This window comes from Cuculus canorus, chromosome 36, assembly GCF_017976375.1.
Source record: "Cuculus canorus isolate bCucCan1 chromosome 36, bCucCan1.pri, whole genome shotgun sequence".
Lineage (NCBI taxonomy): Eukaryota > Metazoa > Chordata > Aves > Cuculiformes > Cuculidae > Cuculus > Cuculus canorus.
Window position 1 is genome coordinate 234,428 of NC_071436.1, and position 27,579 is coordinate 262,006.

At 63.2% G+C, this 27,579-nt stretch overlaps 1 protein-coding gene across 1 annotated transcript in view; it reads left to right on the plus strand.

Annotated features, from left to right (window-relative positions):
- Nucleotides 1–5,256: 5,256 nt before the first annotated feature.
- PFAS (phosphoribosylformylglycinamidine synthase) overlaps nt 5,257–27,579 on the plus strand; it is an 84,063-nt gene continuing 61,740 nt past the window's right edge. Inside the window, exons 1-6 of the mRNA XM_054052798.1 lie at nt 5,257–5,393; nt 6,544–6,718; nt 11,947–12,085; nt 15,325–15,430; nt 19,663–19,849; nt 22,304–22,409. Coding sequence (XP_053908773.1) covers nt 6,544–6,718; nt 11,947–12,085; nt 15,325–15,430; nt 19,663–19,849; nt 22,304–22,409 — 713 coding nt within the window. The 5' untranslated portion in view covers nt 5,257–5,393. The remainder of the gene's footprint in view (nt 5,394–6,543; nt 6,719–11,946; nt 12,086–15,324; nt 15,431–19,662; nt 19,850–22,303; nt 22,410–27,579) is intronic.

The following is a 27,579-nucleotide window of genomic DNA, read 5'->3' on the forward strand; positions in this document are numbered from 1 at the left end:
CTCCTTAGAGCTCCAGAGAGCTCCTCAGACCTCCTCAGAGCTCCTCCTTAGAGCTCCTCAGGCCTCCTTAGAGCTTCTCCAACCTCCAGAGAGCTCCAGAGAGCTCCTCAGACCTCCTCAGACCTCCTTAGATCTTCTCCGACCTCCTCAGATCTTCTCCTTAGAGCTCCTCAGACCTCCTCAGAGCTCCTCAGACCTCCTCAGAGCTTCTCCTTAGAGCTCCTCAGACCTCCTCAGAGCTTCTCCTTAGAGCTCCTCAGACCTCCTCAGAGCTTCTCCTTAGAGCTCCTCAGACCTCCTCAGAGCTTCTCCGACCTCCTCAGAGCTTCTCCTTAGAGCTCCTCAGACCTCCTCAGATCTTCTCCTTAGAGCTCCTCAGACCTCTTTAGAGCTCCTCAGACCTCCTTAGAGCTTCTCCTTAGAGCTCCTCAGACCTCCTCAGAGCTTCTCCAACCTCCTCAGAGCTTCTCCTTAGAGGTCCTCAGACCTCCTCAGAGCTTCTCCAACCTCCAGAGAGCTCCTCAGACCTCTTTAGAGTTCCTCAGACCTCCTCAGAGCTTCTCCGACCTCCTCAGAGCTCCTCCTTAGAGTTCCTCAGACCTCCTTAGAGCTCCTCAGACCTCCTTAGAGCTTCTCCGACCTCCTCAGAGCTTCTCCAACCTCCTCAGAGCTTCTCCAAGCACCTTGAAGGTCCTCCAACCTCCTTAGATCTCCTCTGACCTCTTGGATCTCCTCCGACCTCTCAGACCTCCTCTGACCTCTTGGATCTCCTCCACCTCTTGGATCTCCTCCAACCTCTTGGACCTTCTCAATCTCTTGGACCTTCTCCATCTCTTGGACCTTCTCAACCTCTTGGACCTTCTCCACCTCTTGGACCTTCTCCACCTCTTGGACCTTCTCCACCTCTTGGACCTTCTCATCTCTTGGACCTTCTCCACCTCTTGGACCTTCTCATCTCTTGGACCTTCTCCACCTCTTGGACCTTCTCCACCTCTTGGACCTTCTCAACCTCTTGGACCTTCTCCACCTCTTGGACCTTCTCCACCTCTTGGACCTTCTCATCTCTTGGACCTTCTCATCTCTTGGACCTTCTCCACCTCTGGGACCTTCTCCATCTCTTGGACCTTCTCCACCTCTTGGACCTTCTCAACCCCCCCGAGATGTCCTCCAGGTCCCTCTGGTGCCCCCAAACCCCCCCCAGATGTCCTCCCCCCCCCCCCCCCGTGTCCATCTCCAACCAAAGGAGAGCACAAAGAGTAAAGATGGCGGAACCGCAGCCTCGTGTGCTCCTGACTGGGGGGAACTGGGAGCACTGGGAGGGCACTGGGAGGCACTGGGAGGGCACTGGGAGGTACTCGGAGGGTACTGGGAGGGCACTGGGAGCACTGGGAGGCACTGGGAGGGCACTGGGAGGCACTGGGAGGGCACTGGGAGGCACTGGAAGCACTGGGAGGCACTGGGAGGGCACTGGGAGGGCACTGGAAGCACTGGGAGGCACTGGGAGGGCACTGGGAGGGCACTGGAAGCACTGGGAGGCACTGGGAGGGCACTGGGAGGCACTGGGGACGGCACTGGGAGGGCACTGGGAGCACTGGGAGGGCACTGGGAGGCACTGGGAGGTACTGGGAGGCACTGGGAGGGCACTGGGAGGCACTGGAAGCACTGGGAGGCACTGGGAGCACTGGGAGGCACTGGGAGGGTACTGGGAGGCACTGGGAGGCACTGGGAGGCACTGGGAGGCACTGGGAGGGCACTGGGAGGCACTGGGAGGTACTGGGAGGCACCAGGAGGCACTGGGAGGGCACTGGGAGGTACTCGGAGGGTACTGGGAGGGCACTGGGAGCACTGGGAGGCACTGGGAGGGCACTGGGAGGCACTGGGAGGGCACTGGGAGGCACTGGAAGCACTGGGAGGCACTGGGAGGGCACTGGGAGGGCACTGGAAGCACTGGGAGGCACTGGGAGGGCACTGGGAGGCACTGGGGACGGCACTGGGAGGGCACTGGGAGCACTGGGAGGGCACTGGGAGGCACTGGGAGGTACTGGGAGGCACTGGGAGGGCACTGGGAGGCACTGGAAGCACTGGGAGGCACTGGGAGCACTGGGAGGCACTGGGAGGGTACTGGGAGGCACTGGGAGGCACTGGGAGGCACTGGGAGGCACTGGGAGGGCACTGGGAGGCACTGGGAGGTACTGGGAGGCACCAGGAGGCACTGGGAGGGCACTGGGAGGTACTCGGAGGGTACTGGGAGGGCACTGGGAGCACTGGGAGGCACTGGGAGGGCACTGGGAGGCACTGGGAGGGCACTGGGAGGCACTGGAAGCACTGGGAGGCACTGGGAGGGCACTGGGAGGGCACTGGAAGCACTGGGAGGCACTGGGAGGGCACTGGGAGGCACTGGGGACGGCACTGGGAGGGCACTGGGAGCACTGGGAGGGCACTGGGAGGCACTGGGAGGTACTGGGAGGCACTGGGAGGGCACTGGGAGGCACTGGAAGCACTGGGAGGCACTGGGAGCACTGGGAGGCACTGGGAGGGTACTGGGAGGCACTGGGAGGCACTGGGAGGCACTGGGAGGCACTGGGAGGGCACTGGGAGGCACTGGGAGGTACTGGGAGGCACCAGGAGGCACTGGGAGGGCACTGGGAGGTACTCGGAGGGTACTGGGAGGGCACTGGGAGCACTGGGAGGCACTGGGAGGGCACTGGGAGGCACTGGGAGGGCACTGGGAGGCACTGGAAGCACTGGGAGGCACTGGGAGGGCACTGGGAGGGCACTGGAAGCACTGGGAGGCACTGGGAGGGCACTGGGAGGCACTGGGGACGGCACTGGGAGGGCACTGGGAGCACTGGGAGGGCACTGGGAGGCACTGGGAGGTACTGGGAGGCACTGGGAGGGCACTGGGAGGCACTGGAAGCACTGGGAGGCACTGGGAGCACTGGGAGGCACTGGGAGGCACTGGGAGGGCACTGGGAGGGCAGTGGGAGGGCACTGGGAGGCACTGGGAGGGCACTGGGAGGCACTGGAAGCACTGGGAGGCACTGGGAGGGCACTGGGAGGGCACTGGAAGCACTGGGAGGCACTGGGAGGGCACTGGGAGGCACTGGGGACGGCACTGGGAGGGCACTGGGAGCACTGGGAGGGCACTGGGAGGCACTGGGAGGTACTGGGAGGCACTGGGAGGGCACTGGGAGGCACTGGAAGCACTGGGAGGCACTGGGAGGCACTGGGAGGGCACTGGGAGGGCAGTGGGAGGGCACTGGGAGGCACTGGGAGGGCACTGGGAGGCACTGGGAGGCACTGGGAGGGCACTGGGAGGGCACTGGGAGGCACTGGGAGGGCACTGGGAGGGCACTGGGAGGCACTGGGAGCACTGGGAGGGCACTGGGAGGGCACTGGGAGGCACTGGGAGGCACTGGGAGGCACTGGGAGGGCACTGGGAGGGCACTGGGAGGCACTGGGAGGGCACTGGGAGGCACTGGGAGGCACTGGGAGGGCACTGGGAGGGCACTGGGAGGGCACTGGGAGGCACTGGGAGGGCACTGGGAGGCACTGGGAGGGCACTGGGAGGGCACTGGGAGGGCACTGGGAGGCACTGGGAGGCACTGGGAGGCACTGGGAGGGCACTGGGAGGCACTGGGAGCACTGGGAGGGCACTGGGAGGCACTGGGAGGGCACTGGGAGGGCACTGGGAGGGCCCCAGTATCCCCCAGTGCTCCCAGTTCCCTCCCCCCCCCCTCAAGGCCATCTCTTGTGTCACCCCCCAATGACGTCACCGATGACGTCACCGGTGACCTTCCCCGCCCCCCTCCGCCCCCCGCCCGGCCTTGGGGCGCAAAGGATTGTGGGTAAAACACCCCCCCAGTGCTCCCAGTGCCCTCCCAGTGTCCTCCCAGTGCCCCCCCCAGTGCCACCAGTGCCCTTCCCAGTGCTCCCAGTGGCCTCCCAGTGCCCCCCAGTGGCCTCCCAGTTCCACCAGTGCCCTTCCCAGTGCTCCCAGTGCCCTCTCAGTGCCCTCCCAGTGCTCCCAGTGCCCCCAGTCCTCCCAGCCCCCCAGTCCCAGTCCCCCCAGTCACTCCCAGTCCCCCCAGTCACTCCAGTTCTCCCAGTCCCCCCAGTCACTCCCAGTCCCCCCAGTCACTCCCAGTTCCCCCAGTGCTCCCAGTCCCCCCAGTGCTCCCAGTTCCCCCGGTCCCCTCAGTTCTCCCAGTGCTCCCAGTTCCCCCAGTCCCCCCAGTCCCCCCAGTGCTCCCAGTTCCCCCAGTCACTCCCAGTCCCCCCAGTCCTCCCAGTCCCCCCAGTTCTCCCAGTCCCAGTCCCCCCAGTTCCCCTAGTCCCAGTTCCCCCAGTCACTCCCAGTGCTCCCAGTCCCAGTTCTCCCAGTTCCCCCAGTTCCCCCAGTCACTCCCAGTTCTCCCAGTCCCAGTCCCCCCCAGTGCTCCCAGTTCCCCCCAGTCACTCCCAGTTCTCCCAGTCCCAGTGCTCCCAGTCCTCCCAGTCCCCCCAGTTTCCCCCAGTCCCCCCAGTTTCCCCCAGTCACTCCCAGTTCTCCCAGTCCTCCCAGTGCTCCCAGTGACTCCCAGTTCTCCCAGTCCCCCCAGTTCCCCTCAGTGCTCCCAGTCCCCCCCAGTCCCCCCAGTTCTCCCAGTCCCCCCAGTTCCCCTCAGTGCTCCCAGTCCCCCCCAGTCCCCCCAGTTCTCCCAGTCCCCCCAGTTCCCCTAGTCCCAGTTCCCCCAGTCACTCCCAGTGCTCCCAGTCCCAGTTCTCCCAGTGCTCCCAGTCCCCCCAGTTCCCCCAGTTCTCCCAGTCCCAGTCCCCCCAGTCCCCCCAGTTCCCCTAGTCCCAGTTCCCCCAGTCACTCCCAGTTCTCCCAGTCCCAGTCCTCCCAGTCCCCCCAGTTCTCCCAGTCCCAGTGCTCCCAGTCCCAGTCCTCCCAGTCCCCCCAGTTCTCCCAGTCCCAGTGCTCCCAGTCCCAGTTCTCCCAGTCCCCCCCAGTTCTCCCAGTTCTCCCAGTCACTCCCAGTTCTCCCAGTCCCTCCCAGTCCCCCCCAGTGCTCTCTATGCAATGGGGCTCTCAGCGCACCCCCATTTCCCGCGCGGCCGCACCGAGCCGAAGGGGGGCGTGACCAGAGCAAACCACGCCCCTCTCCTCCAAACCACGCCCCCCACCCCGAGCCTTTAATCCCACGACGGGCGTGGTTTGCTCTGACCCCTCCCATTCACCACCATAGAAGGAAACGGGGCACGGTTTGCCTCGAAGACACCGCCTCTATTGACTATAATGGGGAAGGGGCGTGGCTTAACATGACCACGCCCCCTCCAAGCCCCGCCCCCTCTCCTCTGACCGCGGCGCCGCGGCGCCGGTGGGGGCAGAGGCTGCGGAGCGGCGCGTGGTGCGGAGCGGGGGGGGGGGGGGGGCGGATTTTGGGGGGGTCCTGAGGGGTTTTGGGGTGCGGGGAGGGGGTGAAGGGGTTTGGGGGGCGGTTCTTTGGGGGTTTTGGGGTGCCGGGGGTGGATTTGGGGGGTCCTGAGGGGAGTTTTGGGGTGCAATGATGTGGATTTAGGGGGTCCTGAGGAGGTTTTGGGGTGCGGAGGGTGGATTTGGGGGGGGTCCTGTGGGATGTTGGGGTGCAAGGGGTGGATTTGAGGGGGTCCTGAGGGGGTTTTGGGGTGCGGGGGGTGGATTTGGGGGAGTTTTGGGGTGCGAGGAGTGCATTTGGAGGGGTCCTGAGGGGGTTTTGGGGTGCGCGGGGTGGATTTGAGGGAGTTTTGGGGTGCAGAGGGTGGATTTGGGGGGGTCCTGAGGGGGTTTTGGGGTGCGGGGCGTGGATTTGGGGGAGCTTTGGGGTGCGGGGAGTGCATTTGGGGGGGTCCTGAGGGGGTTTTGGGGTGCGGAGTGTGGCTTTCGGGGGGTCCTGAAGGGGTTTTGGGCTGTGGGGAGGGGGTGAAGGGGGGTTCTGAGGGGGTCTTGGGGTGCATGGGGTGGATTTGGGGGAGATTTAGGGTGCGGGGAGTGCATTTGGAGGGGTCCTGAGGGGGTTTTGGGGTGCGCGGGGTGGATTTGGGGGAGTTTTGGGGTGCAAAGGGCGGATTTGGGGTGTCCAGAGGGGGTTTTGGGGTGCGGGGGGGTGGATTTGCGGGAGTTTTGGGGTGCGGGGAGTGCATTTGGGGGGGTCCAGAGGGGGTTTTAGGGTGCAGGGGGTGGATTTGGGGGAGTTTTGGGGTGCAAAGGGCAGATTTGGGGGGGTCCAGAGGGGGTTTTGGGGCTCAGGGGGTGAATTTGGGGGTTCCTGAGGGGTTTCTGGGGTTCAGGAGGTGAATTTGGGGGTTCCTGAGGAGGTTTTAGGGTTCGGTGGGTGAATTTGGGGGTTCCTGAGGGGGTTTTGGGGTTCAGGGGGTGAATTTGGGGGTTCCTGAGGGGGTTTTGGGGTTCAGGGGGTGAATTTGGGGGGGTCCAGAGGGGATTTTGGGGTTCAGGGGGTGAATTTGGGGTTTCTATTGAGGGGTACCCGCTAATTTTGGGGCTCCTCTCTTCCCCCCCAGATGCAGTTGTTGAGGTTCTACATCCGCCCGGGTCCCCCCGAGAATTTGGGGGATCCCCAAAGGGGGAAAGAAGGTTCCGGATTGAGCTTTGGGTCCCCTTTGAGAGCGGCGCGAGAGGTGGAACCGAAGGTCAATGGGGTCACCTGCGAGACGTGCTACTACCTGGAGTGGGACGGTAATGGGGGACGGACACGGGGGGCACTGGGGGCACTGGGAGCACTGGGAGGGACTGGGAGGGCACTGGGAGGCACTGGGAGGGGACTGGGAGGACACTGGGAGGCACTGGGAGGCACTGGGAGGGCACTGGGAGGACACTGGGAGGCACTGGGAGGGACTGGGAGGCACTGGGAGGGCACTGGGAGGCACTGGGAGGGCACTGGGAGCACTGGGAGGCACTGGGGGGGCACTGGGAGGCACTGGGAGGCACTGGGAGGCACTGGGAGGGAACTGGGAGGCACTGGGAGAGCACTGGGAGGCACTGGGAGGACACAGGGAGGCACTGGGAGGGCACTGGGAGCACTGGGAGGCACTGGGAGGGCACTGGGAGCACTGGGAGGCACTGGGAGGCACTGGGAGGACACTGGGAGCACTGGGAGACACTGGGAGCACTGGGAGGGGACTGGGAGAGCACAGGGAGGACACTGGGAGGCACTGGGAAGGCACTGGGAGGGCACTGGGAGGGCACTGGGAGGCACTGGGAGGGCACTGGGAGGGCACTGGGAGCACTGGGAGGGCACTGGGAGCACTGGGAGGCACTGGGAGGACACTGGGATGGCATTGGGAGCACTGGGAGGGCACTGGGAGGACACTGGGAGGCACTGGGAAGACACTGGGAAGGCACTGGGAGGACACTGGGAGGCACTGGGAGAGCACTGGGAGAGCACTGGGAGGGCACTGGGAGGGCACTGGGAGGGCACTGGGAGCACTGGGAGGCACTGGGGGGCACTGGGAGGGCACTGGGAGGACACTGGGAGGGCAATGGGAGGCACTGGGATGGCACTGGGAGGCACTTGGAGGGCACTGGGAGGACACTGGGAGGCACTGGGAGGCACTGGGAGGGCACTGGGAGGCACTGGGAGAGCACTGGGAGGGCACTGGGAGCACTGGGAGGGCACTGGGAGGACACTGGGAGGGCACTGGGAGGCACTGGGAGGGCACTGGGGAGGCACTGGGAGGACACTGGGAGGCACTGGGAGGGCACTGGGAGCACTGGGAGGGCACTGGGAGGCACTGGGAGGGCACTGGGAGGCACTGGGAGGCACTGGGGGGGCACTGGGAAGCACTGGGAGGCACTGGGAGGGCACTGGGAGGCACTGGGAGGCACTGGGAGGGCACTGGGAGGCACTGGGAGGCACTGGGAGCACTGGAAGGACACTGGGAGGGCACTGGGATGGCACTGGGAGAGCACTGGGATGGCACTGGGAGGACACTGGGAGGCACTGGGATGGCACTGGGAGCACTGGGAGGGCACTGGGAGGCACTGGAGGGCACTGGGAGGCACTGGGAGAGCACTGGGAGGACATTGGGAGGCACTGGGAGGACACTGGGAGCACTGGGAGGACACTGGGGGGGCACTGGGAGCACTGGGAGGCACTGGGATGGCACTGGGAGGCACTGGGAGGGGACTGGGAGGCACTGGGATGGCACTGGGAGCACTGGGAGGGCACTGGGAGGCACTGAGAGGGCACTGGGAGGCACTGGGATGGCACTGGGAGGCACTGTGAAAGCACTGGGAGGCACTGGGAGGGCACTGGGAGGGCACTGGGAGGGACTGGGAGGACACAGGGAGGCACTGGGAGGCACTGGGAGGACACAGGGAGGCACTGGGAGGCACTGGGAGGCACTGGGAGGGCACTGGGAGGACACTGGGAGGCACTGGGAAGACACTGGGAGGGCACTGGGAGGACACTGGGAGGCACTGGGAGAGCACTGGGAGGCACTGGGGGGGCCCTGGGAGGGCACTGGGAGGGCACTGGGATGGCACTGGGAGGCACTGGGAGGGCACTGGGAGGCACTGGGAGAGCACTGGGAGGCACTGGGGGGGCACTGGGAGGCACTGGGAGGGCACTGGGAGAGCACTGGGAGGACACTGGGAGAGCACTGGGAGGGCACTGGGAGGCACTGGGAGGCACTGGGAGAGCACTGGGAGGACACTGGGAGGCACTGGGAGAGCACTGGGAGGGCACTGGGAGACACTGGGAGCACTGGGAGACACTGGGAGGCACTGGGAGAGCACTGGGAGGCACTGGGAGGGCACTGGGAGCACTGGAAGGACACTGGGAGGGCACTGGGAGGCACTGGGAGCACTGGGAGGACACTGATAGCACTGGGAGGCACTGGGATGGCACTGGGAGGACACTGGGAGGGCACTGGGAGGCACTGGGAGGGCACTGGGAGGCACTGGGAGCACTGGGAGGCACTGGGAGGGCACTGGGAGGCACTGGGAGGCACTGGAAGGACACTGGGAGGGCACTGGGATGGCACTGGGAGCACTGGGAGGCACTGGGAGGGACTGGGAGGGCACTGGGAGAGCACTGGGAGGCACTGGGAGGACACAGGGAGGCACTGGGAGGGCACTGGGAGCACTGGGAGGGCACTGGGAGGGCACTGGGAGCACTGGGAGGGCAATGGGGGGGTTCCTGGGAGGTTACTGGGAGCACTGGGTGATACTGGTGTGCAGGGGACGCCCCCCCCGGGGAGGCGGAGGCGCGGGTGCTGTACTGGGAGCACTGGGAGCACTGGGATGGCTCTGGGTGCTGTACTGGGAGCACTGGGAGCACTGGGAGGGCTCTGGGTGCTGTACTGGGAGCACTGGGAGCACTGGGATGGCTCTGGGTGCTGTACTGGGAGCACTGGGAGGGCTCTGGGGGGGTTACTGGGAGGTTACTGGGAGCACTGGGTGATACTGGTGTGCAGGGGACGCCCCCCCCGGGGAGGCGGAGGCGCGGGTGCTGTACTGGGAGCACTGGGAGCACTGGGATGGCTCTGGGTGCTGTACTGGGAGCACTGGGATGGCTCTGGGGGGGTTACTGGGGGGTTACTGGGAGCACTGGGTGATACTGGTGTGCAGGGGACGCCCCCCCCGGGGAGGCGGAGGCGCGGGTGCTGTACTGGGAGCACTGGGAGCACTGGGATGGCTCTGGGTGCTGTACTGGGAGCACTGGGAGCACTGGGATGGCTCTGGGTGCTCTGTGGGGGGGTACTGGGAGCACTGGGATGGCTCTGGGTGCTGTACTGGGAGCACTGGGATGGCTCTGGGGGGGTTACTGGGAGGTTACTGGGAGCACTGGGTGATACTGGTGTGCAGGGGACGCCCCCCCCGGGGAGGCGGAGGCGCGGGTGCTGTACTGGGAGCACTGGGAGCACTGGGATGGCTCTGGGTGCTGTACTGGGAGCACTGGGATGGCTCTGGGTGCTGTACTGGGAGCACTGGGAGCACTGGGATGGCTCTGTGGGGGGGCACTGGGAGCACTGGGAGGGCACTGGGGGAGTTACTGGGGGGTTACTGGGAGCACTGGGTGATACTGGTGTGCAGGGGACGCCCCCCCCGGGGAGGCGGAGGCGCGGGTGCTGTACTGGGAGCACTGGGAGCACTGGGATGGCTCTGGGTGCTGTACTGGGAGCACTGGGATGGCTCTGGGGGGGTTACTGGGAGGGTTACTGGGAGCACTGGGTGATACTGGTGTGCAGGGGACGCCCCCCCCGGGGAGGCGGAGGCGCGGGTGCTGTACTGGGAGCACTGGGAGCACTGGGATGGCTCTGGGTGCTGTACTGGGAGCACTGGGAGGGCTCTGGGGGGGTTCCTGGGGGGTTACTGGGAGCACTGGGTGATACTGGTGTGCAGGGGACGCCCCCCCCGGGGAGGCGGAGGCGCGGGTGCTGTACTGGGAGCACTGGGAGCACTGGGATGGCTCTGGGTGCTGTACTGGGAGCACTGGGATGGCTCTGGGGGGGTTACTGGGAGGTTACTGGGAGCACTGGGTGATGCTGGTGTGCAGGGGACGCCCCCCCCGGGGAGGCGGAGGCGCGGGTGCTGTACTGGGAGCACTGGGATGGCTCTGGGTGCTGTACTGGGAGCACTGGGATGGCTCTGGGGGGGTTACTGGGAGGTTACTGGGAGCACTGGGTGATACTGGTGTGCAGGGGACGCCCCCCCCGGGGAGGCGGAGGCGCGGGTGCTGTACTGGGAGCACTGGGAGCACTGGGATGGCTCTGTGGGGGGGCACTGGGAGCACTGGGAGGGCTCTGGGGGGGTTACTGGGAGGTTACTGGGAGCACTGGGTGATACTGGTGTGCAGGGGACGCCCCCCCCCGGGGAGGTGGAGGCGCGGGTGCTGTACTGGGAGCACTGGGAGCACTGGGATGGCTCTGGGTGCTGTACTGGGAGCACTGGGAGCACTGGGATGGCTCTGTGGGGGGGCACTGGGAGCACTGGGAGGGCTCTGGGGGGGTCACTGGGAGGTTACTGGGAGCACTGGGTGATACTGGTGTGCAGGGGATGCCCCCCCCGGGGAGGCGGAGGCGCGGGTGCTGTACTGGGAGCACTGGGAGCACTGGGATGGCTCTGGGTGCTGTACTGGGAGCACTGGGAGCACTGGGATGGCTCTGGGGGGGGGCACTGGGATGGCTCTGGGGGGGTTACTGGGAGGTTACTGGGAGCACTGGGTGATACTGGTGTGCAGGGGACGCCCCCCCCGGGGAGGCGGAGGCGCGGGTGCTGTACTGGGAGCACTGGGAGCACTGGGATGGCTCTGGGTGCTGTACTGGGAGCACTGGGATGGCTCTGGGGGGGTTACTGGGAGGTTACTGGGAGCACTGGGTGATACTGGTGTGCAGGGGACGCCCCCCCCGGGGAGGCGGAGGCGCGGGTGCTGTACTGGGAGCACTGGGATGGCTCTGGGTGCTGTACTGGGAGCACTGGGAGCACTGGGATGGCTCTGTGGGGGGGTACTGGGAGCACTGGGAGGGCTCTGGGGGGGTTACTGGGAGGGTTACTGGGAGCACTGGGTGATACTGGTGTGCAGGGGACGCCCCCCCCGGGGAGGCGGAGGCGCGGGTGCTGTACTGGGAGCACTGGGAGCACTGGGATGGCTCTGGGTGCTGTACTGGGAGCACTGGGAGCACTGGGATGGCTCTGGGTGCTGTACTGGGAGCACTGGGATGGCTCTGGGGGGGTTACTGGGAGGTTACTGGGAGCACTGGGTGATACTGGTGTGCAGGGGACGCCCCCCCCGGGGAGGCGGAGGCGCGGGTGCTGTACTGGGAGCACTGGGAGCACTGGGATGGCTCTGGGTGCTGTACTGGGAGCACTGGGAGCACTGGGATGGCTCTGGGTGCTGTACTGGGAGCACTGGGAGGGCTCTGGGGGGGTTACTGGGAGCACTGGGTGATACTGGTGTGCAGGGGACGCCCCCCCCGGGGAGGCGGAGGCGCGGGTGCTGCGTTGGGTTTTGGGGTCCCCCCTCGGGGGGGGCGAAGACGTCGCCCCAAAGAGTTTCTTACGGCCGACGGCCACCGACGTCCTCCTGGAGATCGGCCCCAGGTACGGGGGGGGCACCCATGGGTGCTGGGGGGGGACTATGGGTGCTGGGGGGGGCACCTATGGGTGCTGAAAGGGGTTCTGTGGGTGCTGAGGGGGGGTTCTATGGGTGCTGAAAGGGGTCCTATGGGTGCTGAGGGGGGGACTATGGGTGCTGAAAGGGGCCCTATGGGTGCTGAGGGGGACACCTATGGGTGCTGAGGGGGGCACCTATGGGTGTTGAAAGGGGTCCTATGGGTGCTGGGGGGGGGACTGTGGGTGTTGAAAGGGGTCCTATGGGTGCGGGGGGGGGGACTGTGGGTGCTGAGGGGGGGACTATGGGTGCTGAGGGGGGGGCACCCATGGGTGCTGGGGGGGGCTGGGGGTGCTAGGGGGTGACTATGGGTGCTGAGGGGGGGGACTGTGGGTGCTGAGGGGGGACTATGGGTGCTGAAAGGGGGGGAATGTGGGTGCTGAGGGGGGACTATGGTTGCTGGGGGGGGACTATGGGTGCTGAGGGGGGGGAATGTGGGTGCTGAGGGGGGACTATGGGTGCTGAGGGGGTGTCTATGGGTGCTTTGGGGGGTCCTATGGGTGCTGAGGGGGGGACTATGGGTGCTGGGGGGTGTCTATGGGTGCTGGGGGGGGACTATGGGTGCTGAAGGGGTCCTATGGGTGCTGAAGGGGGTCCTATGGGTACTGGGGGGTGTCTATGGGTGCTGGGGGGGCACCTATGGGTGCTGAAAGGGGTTCTATGGGTGCTGAGGGGGGTCCTATGGGTGCTGAGGGGGGGACTATGGGTGCTGAGGGGCTCCTATGGGTGCTGAGGGGGTTTCTATGGGTGCTAAGGGGGGTCCTATGGGTGCTGAGGGGGGGACTATGGGTGCTAAGGGGGGTCCTATGGGTGCTGAGGGGGGGAACTGTGGGTGCTGAAAGGGGTCCTATGGGTGCTGAGGGGGGGAACTGTGGGTGCTGAGGGGGACTATGGGTGCTGAGGGGGTTCTATGGGTGCTGAAAGGGGTTCTATGGGTGCTGAGGGGGTGTCTATAGGTGCTGAAAGGGGTCCTATGGGTGCTGAGGGGGGACTGTGGGTGCTGTGGGGGTTCTATGGGTGCTGAGGGTGTCTGTGGGTGCTGGGGGGGACTATGGGTGCTGAGGGGGTTCTATGGGTGCTGAAAGGGTTCCTATGGGTGCTGGGGGGATCCTATGGGTGCTGGGGGGGTTCTATGGGTGCTGAGGGGGGACTATGGGTGCTGAAAGGGGTCCTATGGGTGCTGAGGGGGAGGACTGTGGGTGCTGGGGGGGGACTATGGGTGCTGAGGGGGGTCCTATGGGTGCTGGGGGGGACTATGGGTGCTGGGGGGGACACCTATGGGTGCTGAGGGGGGCACCTATGGGTGTTGAAAGGGGTCCTATGGGTGCTGGGGGGGGGACTGTGGGTGTTGAAAGGGGTCCTATGGGTGCTGGGGGGGGGACTGTGGGTGCTGAGGGGGGGACTATGGGTGCTGAGGGGCTCCTATGGGTGCTGGGGGGGCAGTGTGGGTGCTGGGGGGGGACTATGGGTGCTGAGCGGGGTGTCTATGGGTGCTGGGGGGGGACTATGGGTGCTGAAAGGGGTTCTATGGGTGCTGAGAGGGGTTCTATGGGTGCTGAGGGGGGACTGTGGGTGCTGGGGGGGGACTATGGGTGTTGAAAGGGGTCCTATGGGTGCTGGGGGGGGGACTGTGGGTGCTGGGGGGGGGACTATGGGTGCTGAGGGGGGGAATGTGGGTGCTGAGGGGGGACTATGGGTGCTGAGGGGGGGAATGTGGGTGCTGAGGGGGGACTATGGGTGCTGAAAGGGGGGGAATGTGGGTGCTGAGGGGGGACTATGGGTGCTGAGGGGTTCTATGGGTGCTGAGGGGGGGAACTATGGGTGCTGGAGGGGGTTCTATGGGTGCTGGGGGGGGACTATGGGTGCTGAAAGGGGTCCTATGGGTGCTGAGGGGGGGGACTGTGGGTGCTGAGGGGGGACTATGGGTGCTGAAAGGGGGGGAATGTGGGTGCTGAGGGGGGACTATGGGTGCTGAGGGGGGTCCTATGGGTGCTCAAAGGGGTCCTATGGGTGCTGAGGGGGGGACTGTGGGTGCTGAAAGGGGTCCTATGGGTGCTGAGGGGGGGAATGTGGGTGCTGAGGGGGGACTGTGGGTGCTGAAAGGGGTGCTGTGGGTGCTGAGGGGGGACTATGGGTGCTCAAAGGGGTCCTATGGGTGCTGAGGGGGGGACTGTGGGTGCTGAAAGGGGTCCTATGGGTACTGGGAGGGCACTGTGGGTGCTGAGGGGGGACTATGGGTGTTGAAAGGGGTCCTATGGGTGCTGAGGGGGGGGAATGTGGGTGCTGAGGGGGGACTATGGGTGCTGAAAGGGGGGGAATGTGGGTGCTGGGGGGGGACTATAGGTGCTGGGGGGGACTATGGGTGCTCAAAGGGGTCCTATGGGTGCTGAGGGGTGTCTATGGGTGCTGAAAGGGGTTCCTATGGGTGCTGAGGGGGGACTATGGGTGCTGAGGGGGGGAACTATGGGTGCTGGAGGGGGTTCTATGGGTGCTGAGGGGGGGGACTGTGGGTGCTGGGGGTCCTATGGGTACTGGGGGGTTCTATGGGTGCTGGGGGGGACTATGGGTGCTCAAAGGGGTCCTATGGGTGCTGAGGGGTGTCTATGGGTGCTGAAAGGTGTTCCTATGGGTGCTGTGGGGGTTCTATGGGTGCTGAGGGTGTCTGTGGGTGCTGGGGGGGACTATGGGTGCTGAGGGTGTCTATGGGTGCTGTAGTGGTTCTATGGGTGCTGAGGGGGTTCTATGGGTGCTGAAAGGGGTCCTATGGGTGCTGAGGGGGGACTATGGGTGCTGAAAGGGTTCCTATGGGTGCTGGGGGTGTTCTATGGGTGCTGAGGGTGTCTATGGGTGCTGAGGGGCTCCTATGGGTGCTGAGGGTGTCTGTGGGTGCTGAGGGGGACTATGGGTGCTGAGGGTGTCTATGGGTGCTGAAAGGGGTCCTATGGGTGCTGAGGGGTTCTATGGGTGCTGAGGGTGTCTATGGATGCTGAAAGGGTCCTATGGGTGCTGGGGGGTCCTATGGGTGCTGAGGGGGTCCTATGGGTGCTGCGGGGGTCCTATGGGTGCTGAGGGGTTCTATGGGTGCTGAGGGGGTTCTGTGGGTGCTGAGGGTGTCTATGGGTGCCGGGGGGGTCCCATGGGTGCTGAGGGTCCCATGGGTGCCCCCCAGGTTGGGGGTGTGCACCGCCGCCTCCACCAACGCCGTCGCCCTGTGCCGCGCGGCCGGGCTGGAGCGGGTGCGGCGCCTGGAGAGAGCCCGCAGGGTGCTGCTGACGGTCAGACTGGGAGCACTGGGACCGACTGGGAGGCACTGGGAGGCACTGGGGGGCACTGGGAGGGCACTGGGAGGGACTGGGAGGGACTGGGAGGCACTGGGAGGGCACTGGGAGGGCACTGGGAGGGACTGGGAGGCACTGGGAGGGCACTGGGAGGGCACTGGGAGCCACTGGGAGGGACTGGGAGGGACTGGGGATACTGGAGGGAGGTGAACTGGGAGAACTGGGAGTCCCCGTGTCCCCTCTGATGGGTTGAGGTCACTCCGATGTCCCCTCTGATGTCCCCTCTGATGTCCCCTCTGATGCATTGAGGTCACTCCGATGTCCCCTCTGATGCTTTGAGGTCACTCCGATGTCCCCTCTGATGTCCCCTCTGATGGGTTGAGGTCACTCCGATGTCCCCTCTGATGCATTGAGGTCACTCCGATGTCCCCTCTGTTGAGTTGAGGTCACTCCGATGTCCCCTCTGATGGGTTGAGGTCACTCCGATGTCCCCTCTGATGCATTGAGGTCACTCCGATGTCCCCTCTGTTGAGTTGAGGTCACTCCGATGTCCCCTCTGATGTCCCCTCTGATGCATTGAGGTCACTCCAATGTCCCCTCTGATGGGTTGAGGTCACTCCGATGTCCCCTCTGATGCGTTGAGGTCACTCCGATGTCCCCTCTGTTGAGTTGAGGTCACTCCGATGTCCCCTCTGATGAGTTGAGGTCACTCCGATGTCCCCTCTGATGGGTTGAGGTCACTCCAATGTCCCCTCTGATGTCCCCTCTGTTGAGTTGAGGTCACTCCAATGTCCCCTCTGATGAGTTGAGGTCACTCCAATGTCCCCTCTGTTGAGTTGAGGTCACTCCGATGTCCCCTCTGTTGAGTTGAGGTCACTCCGATGTCCCCTCTGATGTCCCCTCTGATGCGTTGAGGTCACTCTGATGTCCCCTCTGATGTCCCCTCTGATGGGTTGAGGTCACTCCGATGTCCCCTCTGTTGAGTTGAGGTCACTCCGATGTCCCCTCTGATGTCCCCTCTGATGCGTTGAGGTCACTCCGATGTCCCCTCTGATGTCCCCTCTGATGAGTTGAGGTCACTCCGATGTCCCCTCTGTTGAGTTGAGGTCACTCCGATGTCCCCTCTGATGTCCCCTCTGATGCGTTGAGGTCACTCCGATGTCCCCTCTGATGTCCCCTCTGATGAGTTGAGGTCACTCCGATGTCCCCTCTGATGTCCCCTCTGATGGGTTGAGGTCACTCCGATGTCCCCTCTGTTGAGTTGAGGTCACTCCGATGTCTCCTCTGATGAGTTGAGGTCACTCCAATGTCCCCTCTGATGGGTTGAGGTCACTCCGATGTCCCCTCTGATGCATTGAGGTCACTCCGATGTCCCCTCTGTTGAGTTGAGGTCACTCCGATGTCCCCTCTGATGTCCCCTCTGATGCATTGAGGTCACTCCAATGTCCCCTCTGATGGGTTGAGGTCACTCCGATGTCCCCTCTGATGCGTTGAGGTCACTCCGATGTCCCCTCTGATGTCCCCTCTGATGGGTTGAGGTCACTCCGATGTCCCCTCTGATGTCCCCTCTGATGCGTTGAGGTCACTCCGATGTCCCCTCTGATGTCCCCTCTGATGAGTTGAGGTCACTCCGATGTCCCCTCTGTTGAGTTGAGGTCACTCCGATGTCCCCTCTGATGCATTGAGGTCACTCCGATGTCCCCTCTGATGGGTTGAGGTCACTCCGATGTCCCCTCTGATGGGTTGAGGTCACTCCGATGTCCCCTCTGATGAGTTGAGGTCACTCCGATGTCCCCTCTGATGCGTTGAGGTCACTCCAATGTCCCCTCTGTTGAGTTGAGGTCACTCCAATGTCCCCTCTGTTGAGTTGAGGTCACTCCAATGTCCCCTCTGATGCATTGAGGTCACTCCGATGTCCCCTCTGATGCGTTGAGGTCACTCCAATGTCCCCTCTGATACATTGAGGTCACTCCGATGTCCCCTCTGATGCGTTGAGGTCACTCCGATGTCCCCTCTGATGAGTTGAGGTCACTCCGATGTCCCCTCTGATGCGTTGAGGTCACTCCGATGTCCCCTCTGATGCTTTGAGGTCACTCCGATGTCCCCTCTGATGGGTTGAGGTCACTCCGATGTCCCCTCTGATGCGTTGAGGTCACTCCAATGTCCCCTCTGATGCGTTGAGGTCACTCCGATGTCCCCTCTGATGTCCCCTCTGATGGGTTGAGGTCACTCCAATGTCCCCTCTGATGGGTTGAGGTCACTCCAATGTCCCCTCTGATGCGTTGAGGTCACTCCGATGTCCCCTCTGATGTCCCCTCTGATGCGTTGAGGTCACTCCGATGTCCCCTCTGATGTCCCCTCTGATGCATTGAGGTCACTCCGATGTCCCCTCTGTTGAGTTGAGGTCACTCCGATGTCCCCTCTGTTGAGTTGAGGTCACTCCAATGTCCCCTCTGATGCATTGAGGTCACTCCGATGTCCCCTCTGATGGGTTGAGGTCACTCCAATGTCCCCTCTGATGCATTGAGGTCACTCCGATGTCCCCTCTGTTGAGTTGAGGTCACTCCAATGTCCCCTCTGATGCATTGAGGTCACTCCAATGTCCCCTCTGATGCATTGAGGTCACTCCAATGTCCCCTCTGATGGGTTGAGGTCACTCCGATGTCCCCTCTGATGCATTGAGGTCACTCCGATGTCCCCTCTGATGCGTTGAGGTCACTCCGATGTCCCCTCTGATGGGTTGAGGTCACTCCAATGTCCCCTCTGATGGGTTGAGGTCACTCCGATGTCCCCTCTGATGGGTTGAGGTCACTCCGATGTCCCCTCTGTTGAGTTGAGGTCACTCCGATGTCCCCTCTGATGGGTTGAGGTCACTCCAATGTCCCCTCTGATGCGTTGAGGTCACTCCGATGTCCCCTCTGATGGGTTGAGGTCACTCCGATGTCCCCTCTGATGGGTTGAGGTCACTCCAATGTCCCCTCTGATGCATTGAGGTCACTCTGATGTCCCCTCTGATGGGTTGAGGTCACTCCGATGTCCCCTCTGTTGAGTTGAGGTCACTCCGATGTCCCCTCTGATGGGTTGAGGTCACTCCGATGTCCCCTCTGATGGGTTGAGGTCACTCTGATGTCCCCTCTGATGCGTTGAGGTCACTCCGATGTCCCCTCTGATGCATTGAGGTCACTCCGATGTCCCCTCTGTTGAGTTGAGGTCACTCCGATGTCCCCTCTGATGGGTTGAGGTCACTCCGATGTCCCCTCTGATGTCCCCTCTGATGGGTTGAGGTCACTCCGATGTCCCCTCTGATGTCCCCTCTGATGGGTTGAGGTCACTCCAATGTCCCCTCTGATGTCCCCTCTGATGCGTTGAGGTCACTCCGATGTCCCCTCTGATGTCCCCTCTGATGGGTTGAGGTCACTCCGATGTCCCCTCTGATGCGTTGAGGTCACTCCGATGTCCCCTCTGATGGGTTGAGGTCACTCCGATGTCCCCTCTGATGTCCCCTCTGATGCGTTGAGGTCACTCCGATGTCCCCTCTGATGTCCCCTCTGATGCGTTGAGGTCACTCCGATGTCCCCTCTGATGGGTTGAGGTCACTCCGATGTCCCCTCTGATGTCCCCTCTGATGAGTTGAGGTCACTCCGATGTCCCCTCTGATGCGTTGAGGTCACTCCAATGTCCCCTCTGATGCATTGAGGTCACTCCGATGTCCCCTCTGATGTCCCCTCTGATGGGTTGAGGTCACTCCGATGTCCCCTCTGATGGGTTGAGGTCACTCCAATGTCCCCTCTGATGCGTTGAGGTCACTCCGATGTCCCCTCTGATGAGTTGAGGTCACTCCAATGTCCCCTCTGATGCGTTGAGGTCACTCCAATGTCCCCTCTGATGAGTTGAGGTCACTCCGATGTCCCCTCTGTTGAGTTGAGGTCACTCCAATGTCCCCTCTGATGGGTTGAGGTCACTCCGATGTCCCCTCTGATGGGTTGAGGTCACTCCGATGTCCCCTCTGTTGAGTTGAGGTCACTCCAATGTCCCCTCTGATGCATTGAGGTCACTCCGATGTCCCCTCTGATGGGTTGAGGTCACTCCGATGTCCCCTCTGATGTCCCCTCTGATGGGTTGAGGTCACTCCGATGTCCCCTCTGATGCATTGAGGTCACTCCGATGTCCCCTCTGATGTCCCCTCTGATGCGTTGAGGTCACTCCGATGTCCCCTCTGATGTCCTCAGTTCGAGGGTCGCCCCCCGCCGGGCGCCGTGGAGCGTTTGGGTCGAGCTTTGAGGGATCCGATGACGGAAGAGCTCTATCCGGAGCCGTTGGTGACTTTGGAGGTTCCGGTGAGTTCCGTTCCCGTCACCACCATCGATGTCCTCGGAGGAGGAGCCAAAGCCCTGGAGAAGGCCGACCGGGAACTGGGTAAGAGGACACCACCGGGGGGGACACGAGGTGGGAGGACCTGGAGAGGGTGGAGAAGGTGGAGAAGGTGGGGTGGGAGAAGTTGGAGGACCTGGAGAGGGTGGAGAAGGTGGAGAAGGTGGAGTGGGAGAAGTTGGGATGACCTGGAGGACGTGGAGAAGGTGGAGAAGGGGGAGAAGGTGGGGTTGGAGGACTTGGAGGAGGTGGAGAAGGTGGAGTGGGAGAAGTTGGAGGACGTGGAGGAGGTGGAGAAGGTGGAGAACGTGGGATGAAAGAACTTGGGAGGACTTGGAGAACGTGGAGAAGGTGGAGAAGGTGGAGTGGGAGGACTTGGAGGACCTGGAGAGGGTGGAGAAGGTGGAGAAGGTGGGGTTGGAGGACTTGGAGGAGGTGGAGAAGGTGGAGAAGGTGGAGTGGGAGGACCTGGAGAAGGTGGAGAAGGTGGAGAACACGGGATGAGAGAACTTGGGAGGACTTGGAGGAGGTGGAGAAGGTGGAGGAGGTGGAGAGGGTGGGGTTGGAGGACTTGGAGGACCTGGAGAGGGTGGAGAAGGGGGAGAAGGTGGGGTTGGAGGACTTATAGGACGTAGAGAAGGTGGAGAAGGTGGAGTTGGAGAAGTTGGAGGACATGGAGGATGTGGAGAAGGGGGAGAAGGTGGGGTTGGAGGACTTGGAGGAGGTGGAGAAGGTGGAGAAGGTGGAGTGGGAGGACGTGGAGAAGGTGGAGAAGGTGGAGAAGATGGGGTTGGAGGACTTGGAGGACGTGGAGAAGGTGGAGAAGGTGGAGAAGGTGGGGTTGGAGGACTTGGAGGACGTGGAGAAGGTGGAGAAGGTGGAGTGGGAGAAGTTGGAGGACGTGGAGACGGTGGAGAAGGTGGAGAAGGTGGGGTTGGAGGACTTATAGGAGGTGGAGAAGGTGGAGAACATGGGATGAGAGATCTTGGGGGACGTGGAGGAGGTGGAGAAGGTGGAGAAGGTGGAGTGGAAGGACTTATAGGACGTGGAGAAGGTGGAGAAGGTGGGATGAGAGAACTTGGGGGACGTGGAGGATGTGGAGGAGGTGGAGAAGGTGGGGTGGGAGAACTTGGAGGATGTGGAGGACACTGAGGACACCAGAGTTGGAGGAGATGGAGAACGTGGGGACGAGGGGAGACGTGGGGAGATGGAGAAGGTGGGGTGGGAGAACCTGGAGGAGGTGGAGAAGGTGGAGAATGTGGGATGAGAGAACCTGGGGGACGTGGAGAAGAGGTGGGAGGACCTGGAGGAGGTGGAGAAGGTGGAGAAGGTGGGATGGGAGAAGTTGGAGGACATTGAGAAGGTGGAGAACATGAGATGAGAGATCTTGGAGGACTTGGAGGAGGTGGAGAAGGTGGAGAAGGTGGGGTTGGAGGACTTATAGGACATGGAGAGGGTGGAGAACGTGGGATGAGAGAACTTCGAGGATGTGGAGGACGTGGAGAATGGGTGGGAGAACCTGGAGGAGGTGGTGAAGGTGGGGTGGGAGAAGTTGGAGGACATTGAGAAAGTGGAGAACATGAGATGAGAGATCTTGGTGGACGTGGAGGACGTGGAGAAGGTGGAGAAGGTGGGATGGGAGAAGTTGGAGGACATTGAGGACAGGAGAGTTGGTGGAGATGGAGAACGTGGGGAAGAGGGGACACGTGGGGAGATGGAGAAGGTGGGGTGGGAGGACCTGGAGGAGGTGGAGAAGGTAGAGAAGGTGGGGTGGGAGGACTTATAGGACGTGGAGAAGGTGAAGAACGTGGGATGAGAGATCTTGGTGGACTTGGAGGATGTGGAGAACGGGTGGGAGGACTTGGAGGAGGTGGAGAAGGTGGAGAATGTGTGGTGGGAGGACATGGAGAACACTGAGGACATGAGTCTTGGAGGAGATGGAGAAGGTGGGGACGATGGGAGAACCTGGAGAAGGTGGAGAAGGTGGAGAACATGGGATGAGAGAACTTGAGGACGTGGAGAAGAGGTGGGAGGACCTGGAGGAGGTGGAGAAGGTGGAGAACGTGGGATGGGAGAAGTTGGAGGACATTGAGAAGGTGGAGAACGTGGGATGAGAGATCTTGGTGGACTTGGAGGACGTGGAGAAGGTGGAGAAGGTGGGGTTGGAGGACTTATAGGACATGGAGAAGGTGGAGAACGTGGGATGAGAGAACTTTGAGGACGTGGAGGACGTGGAGAAGAGGTGGGAGGACCTGGAGGACGTGGAGAAGGTGGGGTTGGAGGACGTGGAGAAGGTGGAGAAGGTGGGATGGGAGAAGTTGGAGGACGCGGAGAACATGGGATGAGAGAACCTGGAGGACGTGGAGGACGCTGAGGACACGAGAGTTGGTGGAGATGGAGAACATGGGGTGGGAGAACCTGGAGGAGGTGGAGAAGGTGGAGAAGATGGGCCATGGGGGTCCCTGAGGAGATGGTCTTCATGGCCACCGTTGTCCCCAGGGTTGTCCTTCGACGCGTGGGACGTGGAGTACTACACGCGGCTCTTCCTCGAGGCCGGGCGCAACCCAACGTCCGTGGAGCTCTTCGACCTCGCGCAGTCCAACAGGTCCCGAACCCCCCCGTGATGCCACCACCATCGCCACCTCCCCATGGACCCCTCCTGGTGTCCCCAAAGCCCCCCGTGATGCCACCTCCATCCCCACCTCCCATTGTCCCCCGATGTCCCCAAAGCCCCCCGTGATGCCACCTCCATCCCCACCTCCCATTGTCCCCATGATGTCCCAAAGCCCCCCGTGATGCCACCTCCATCCCCACCTCCCATTGTCCCCATGATGTCCCCAAAGCCCCCCGTGATGCCACCTCCATCCCCACCTCCCATTGTCCCTCAATGTCCCCAAAGCCCCCCGTGATGCCACCTCCATCCCCACCTCCCATTGTCCCCATGATGTCCCAAAGCCCCCCGTGATGCCACCTCCATCCCCACCTCCCATTGTCCCCATGATGTCCCAAAGCCCCCCGTGATGCCACCTCCATCCCCACCTCCCATTGTCCCCCGATGTCCCCAAAGCCCCCCGTGATGCCACCTCCATCCCCACCTCCCATTGTCCCCATGATGTCCCCAAAGCCCCCCGTGATGCCACCTCCATCCCCACCTCCCATTGTCCCCCGATGTCCCCAAAGCCCCCCGTGATGCCACCTCCATCCCCACCTCCCATTGTCCCCATGATGTCCCAAAGCCCCCCGTGATGCCACCTCCATCCCCACCTCCCATTGTCCCCATGATGTCCCCAAAGCCCCCCGTGATGCCACCTCCATCCCCACCTCCCATTGTCCCCATGATGTCCCCAAAGCCCCCCGTGATGCCACCTCCATCCCCACCTCCCATTGTCCCCATGATGTCCCAAAGCCCCCCATGATGCCACCTCCATCCCCACCTCCCATTGTCCCCTGATGTCCCAAAGCCCCCCGTGATGCCACCTCCGTCCCCACGTCCCCGTTGTCCCCATGATGTCCCCAAAGCCCCCCGTGATGCCACCTCCATCCCCACCTCCCATTGTCCCCATGATGTCCCCAAAGCCCCCCGTGATGCCACCTCCATCCCCACCTCCCATTGTCCCCCGATGTCCCCAAAGCCCCCCGTGATGCCACCTCCATCCCCACCTCCCATTGTCCCCATGATGTCCCAAAGCCCCCCGTGATGCCACCTCCATCCCCACCTCCCATTGTCCCCTGATGTCCCAAAGCCCCCCGTGATGCCACCTCCATCCCCACCTCCCATTGTCCCCATGATGTCCCCAAAGCCCCCCGTGATGCCACCTCCATCCCCACCTCCCATTGTCCCCTGATGTCCCCAAAGCCCCCCGTGATGCCACCTCCATCCCCACCTCCCATTGTCCCCCGATGTCCCAAAGCCCCCCGTGATGCCACCTCCATCCCCACCTCCCATTGTCCCCCGATGTCCCCAAAGCCCCCCGTGATGCCACCTCCATCCCCACCTCCCATTGTCCCCATGATGTCCCAAAGCCCCCCGTGATGCCACCTCCATCCCCACCTCCCATTGTCCCCATGATGTCCCAAAGCCCCCCATGATGCCACCTCCATCCCCACCTCCCATTGTCCCCATGATGTCCCAAAGCCCCCCGTGATGCCACCTCCATCCCCACCTCCCATTGTCCCCATGATGTCCCAAAGCCCCCCATGATGCCACCTCCATCCCCACCTCCCATTGTCCCCATGATGTCCCAAAGCCCCCCGTGATGCCACCTCCATCCCCACCTCCCATTGTCCCCATGATGTCCCAAAGCCCCCCGTGATGCCACCTCCATCCCCACCTCCCATTGTCCCCATGATGTCCCAAAGCCCCCCGTGATGCCACCTCCATCCCCACCTCCCATTGTCCCCATGATGTCCCAAAGCCCCCCGTGATGCCACCTCCATCCCCACCTCCCATTGTCCCCATGATGTCCCCAAAGCCCCCCGTGATGCCACCTCCATCCCCACCTCCCATTGTCCCCTGATGTCCCCAAAGCCCCCCGTGATGCCACCTCCATCCCCACCTCCCATTGTCCCCCGATGTCCCAAAGCCCCCCGTGATGCCACCTCCATCCCCACCTCCCATTGTCCCCCGATGTCCCCAAAGCCCCCCGTGATGCCACCTCCATCCCCACCTCCCATTGTCCCCATGATGTCCCAAAGCCCCCCGTGATGCCACCTCCATCCCCACCTCCCATTGTCCCCATGATGTCCCCAAAGCCCCCCGTGATGCCACCTCCATCCCCACCTCCCATTGTCCCATGATGTCCCCAAAGCCCCCCGTGATGCCACCTCCATCCCCACCTCCCATTGTCCCATGATGTCCCCAAAGCCCCCCGTGATGCCACCTCCATCCCCACCTCCCATTGTCCCATGATGTCCCAAAGCCCCCCGTGATGCCACCTCCATCCCCACCTCCCATTGTCCCCATGATGTCCCAAAGCCCCCCGTGATGCCACCTCCATCCCCACCTCCCATTGTCCCCCGATGTCCCAAAGCCCCCCGTGATGCCACCTCCATCCCCACCTCCCATTGTCCCCCAATGTCCCCAAAGCCCCCCGTGATGCCACCTCCATCCCCACCTCCCATTGTCCCCCAATGTCCCCAAAGCCCCCCGTGATGCCACCTCCATCCCCACCTCCCATTGTCCCATGATGTCCCCAAAGCCCCCCGTGATGCCACCTCCATCCCCACCTCCCATTGTCCCCCGATGTCCCCAAAGCCCCCCGTGATGCCACCTCCATCCCCACCTCCCATTGTCCCCATGATGTCCCAAAGCCCCCCGTGATGCCACCTCCATCCCCACCTCCCATTGTCCCCATGATGTCCCCAAAGCCCCCCGTGATGCCACCTCCATCCCCACCTCCCATTGTCCCCATGATGTCCCAAAGCCCCCCGTGATGCCACCTCCATCCCCACCTCCCATTGTCCCCATGATGTCCCCAAAGCCCCCCGTGATGCCACCTCCATCCCCACCTCCCATTGTCCCATGATGTCCCCAAAGCCCCCCGTGATGCCACCTCCATCCCCACCTCCCATTGTCCCCCGATGTCCCCAAAGCCCCCCGTGATGCCACCTCCATCCCCACCTCCCATTGTCCCCATGATGTCCCAAAGCCCCCCGTGATGCCACCTCCATCCCCACCTCCCATTGTCCCCATGATGTCCCCAAAGCCCCCCGTGATGCCACCTCCATCCCCACCTCCCATTGTCCCTCAATGTCCCCAAAGCCCCCCGTGATGCCACCTCCATCCCCACCTCCCATTGTCCCCTGATGTCCCAAAGCCCCCCGTGATGCCACCTCCATCCCCACCTCCCATTGTCCCCCGATGTCCCAAAGCCCCCCGTGATGCCACCTCCATCCCCACCTCCCATTGTCCCCTGATGTCCCCAAAGCCCCCCGTGATGCCACCTCCATCCCCACCTCCCATTGTCCCCATGATGTCCCCAAAGCCCCCCGTGATGCCACCTCCATCCCCACCTCCCATTGTCCCCTGATGTCCCAAAGCCCCCCGTGATGCCACCTCCATCCCCACCTCCCATTGTCCCCATGATGTCCCCAAAGCCCCCCGTGATGCCACCTCCATCCCCACCTCCCATTGTCCCCCGATGTCCCCAAAGCCCCCGTGATGCCACCTCCATCCCCACCTCCCATTGTCCCATGATGTCCCCAAAGCCCCCCGTGATGCCACCTCCATCCCCACCTCCCATTGTCCCCCGATGTCCCCAAAGCCCCCCGTGATGCCACCTCCATCCCCACCTCCCATTGTCCCCCGATGTCCCCAAAGCCCCCCGTGATGCCACCTCCATCCCCACCTCCCATTGTCCCATGATGTCCCAAAGCCCCCCGTGATGCCACCTCCATCCCCACCTCCCATTGTCCCCTGATGTCCCCAAAGCCCCCCGTGATGCCACCTCCATCCCCACCTCCCATTGTCCCATGATGTCCCAAAGCCCCCCGTGATGCCACCTCCATCCCCACCTCCCATTGTCCCCATGATGTCCCAAAGCCCCCCGTGATGCCACCTCCATCCCCACCTCCCATTGTCCCCTGATGTCCCAAAGCCCCCCGTGATGCCACCTCCATCCCCACCTCCCATTGTCCCCCGATGTCCCCAAAGCCCCCCGTGATGCCACCTCCATCCCCACCTCCCATTGTCCCCCGATGTCCCCAAAGCCCCCCGTGATGCCACCTCCATCCCCACCTCCCATTGTCCCCATGATGTCCCCAAAGCCCCCCGTGATGCCACCTCCATCCCCACCTCCCATTGTCCCCATGGTGTCCCAAAGCCCCCCGTGATGCCACCTCCATCCCCACCTCCCATTGTCCCCATGATGTCCCAAAGCCCCCCGTGATGCCACCTCCATCCCCACCTCCCATTGTCCCCCGATGTCCCCAAAGCCCCCCGTGATGCCACCTCCATCCCCACCTCCCATTGTCCCCATGATGTCCCAAAGCCCCCCGTGATGCCACCTCCATCCCCACCTCCCATTGTCCCCATGATGTCCCCAAAGCCCCCCGTGATGCCACCTCCATCCCCACCTCCCATTGTCCCCATGATGTCCCAAAGCCCCCCGTGATGCCACCTCCATCCCCACCTCCCATTGTCCCCATGATGTCCCAAAGCCCCCCGTGATGCCACCTCCATCCCCACCTCCCATTGTCCCCTGATGTCCCCAAAGCCCCCCGTGATGCCACCTCCATCCCCACCTCCCATTGTCCCCATGATGTCCCCAAAGCCCCCCGTGATGCCACCTCCATCCCCACCTCCCATTGTCCCCATGATGTCCCAAAGCCCCCCGTGATGCCACCTCCATCCCCACCTCCCATTGTCCCCCGATGTCCCAAAGCCCCCCGTGATGCCACCTCCATCCCCACCTCCCATTGTCCCCCGATGTCCCCAAAGCCCCCCGTGATGCCACCTCCATCCCCACCTCCCATTGTCCCCCGATGTCCCCAAAGCCCCCCGTGATGCCACCTCCATCCCCACCTCCCATTGTCCCCATGATGTCCCCAAACCCCCCGTGATGCCACCTCCATCCCCACCTCCCATTGTCCCATGATGTCCCAAAGCCCCCTGTGATGCCACCTCCATCCCCACCTCCCATTGTCCCCCGATGTCCCAAAGCCCCCTGTGATGCCACCTCCATCCCCACCTCCCATTGTCCCCTGATGTCCCCAAAGCCCCCCGTGATGCCACCTCCATCCCCACCTCCCATTGTCCCCCGATGTCCCAAAGCCCC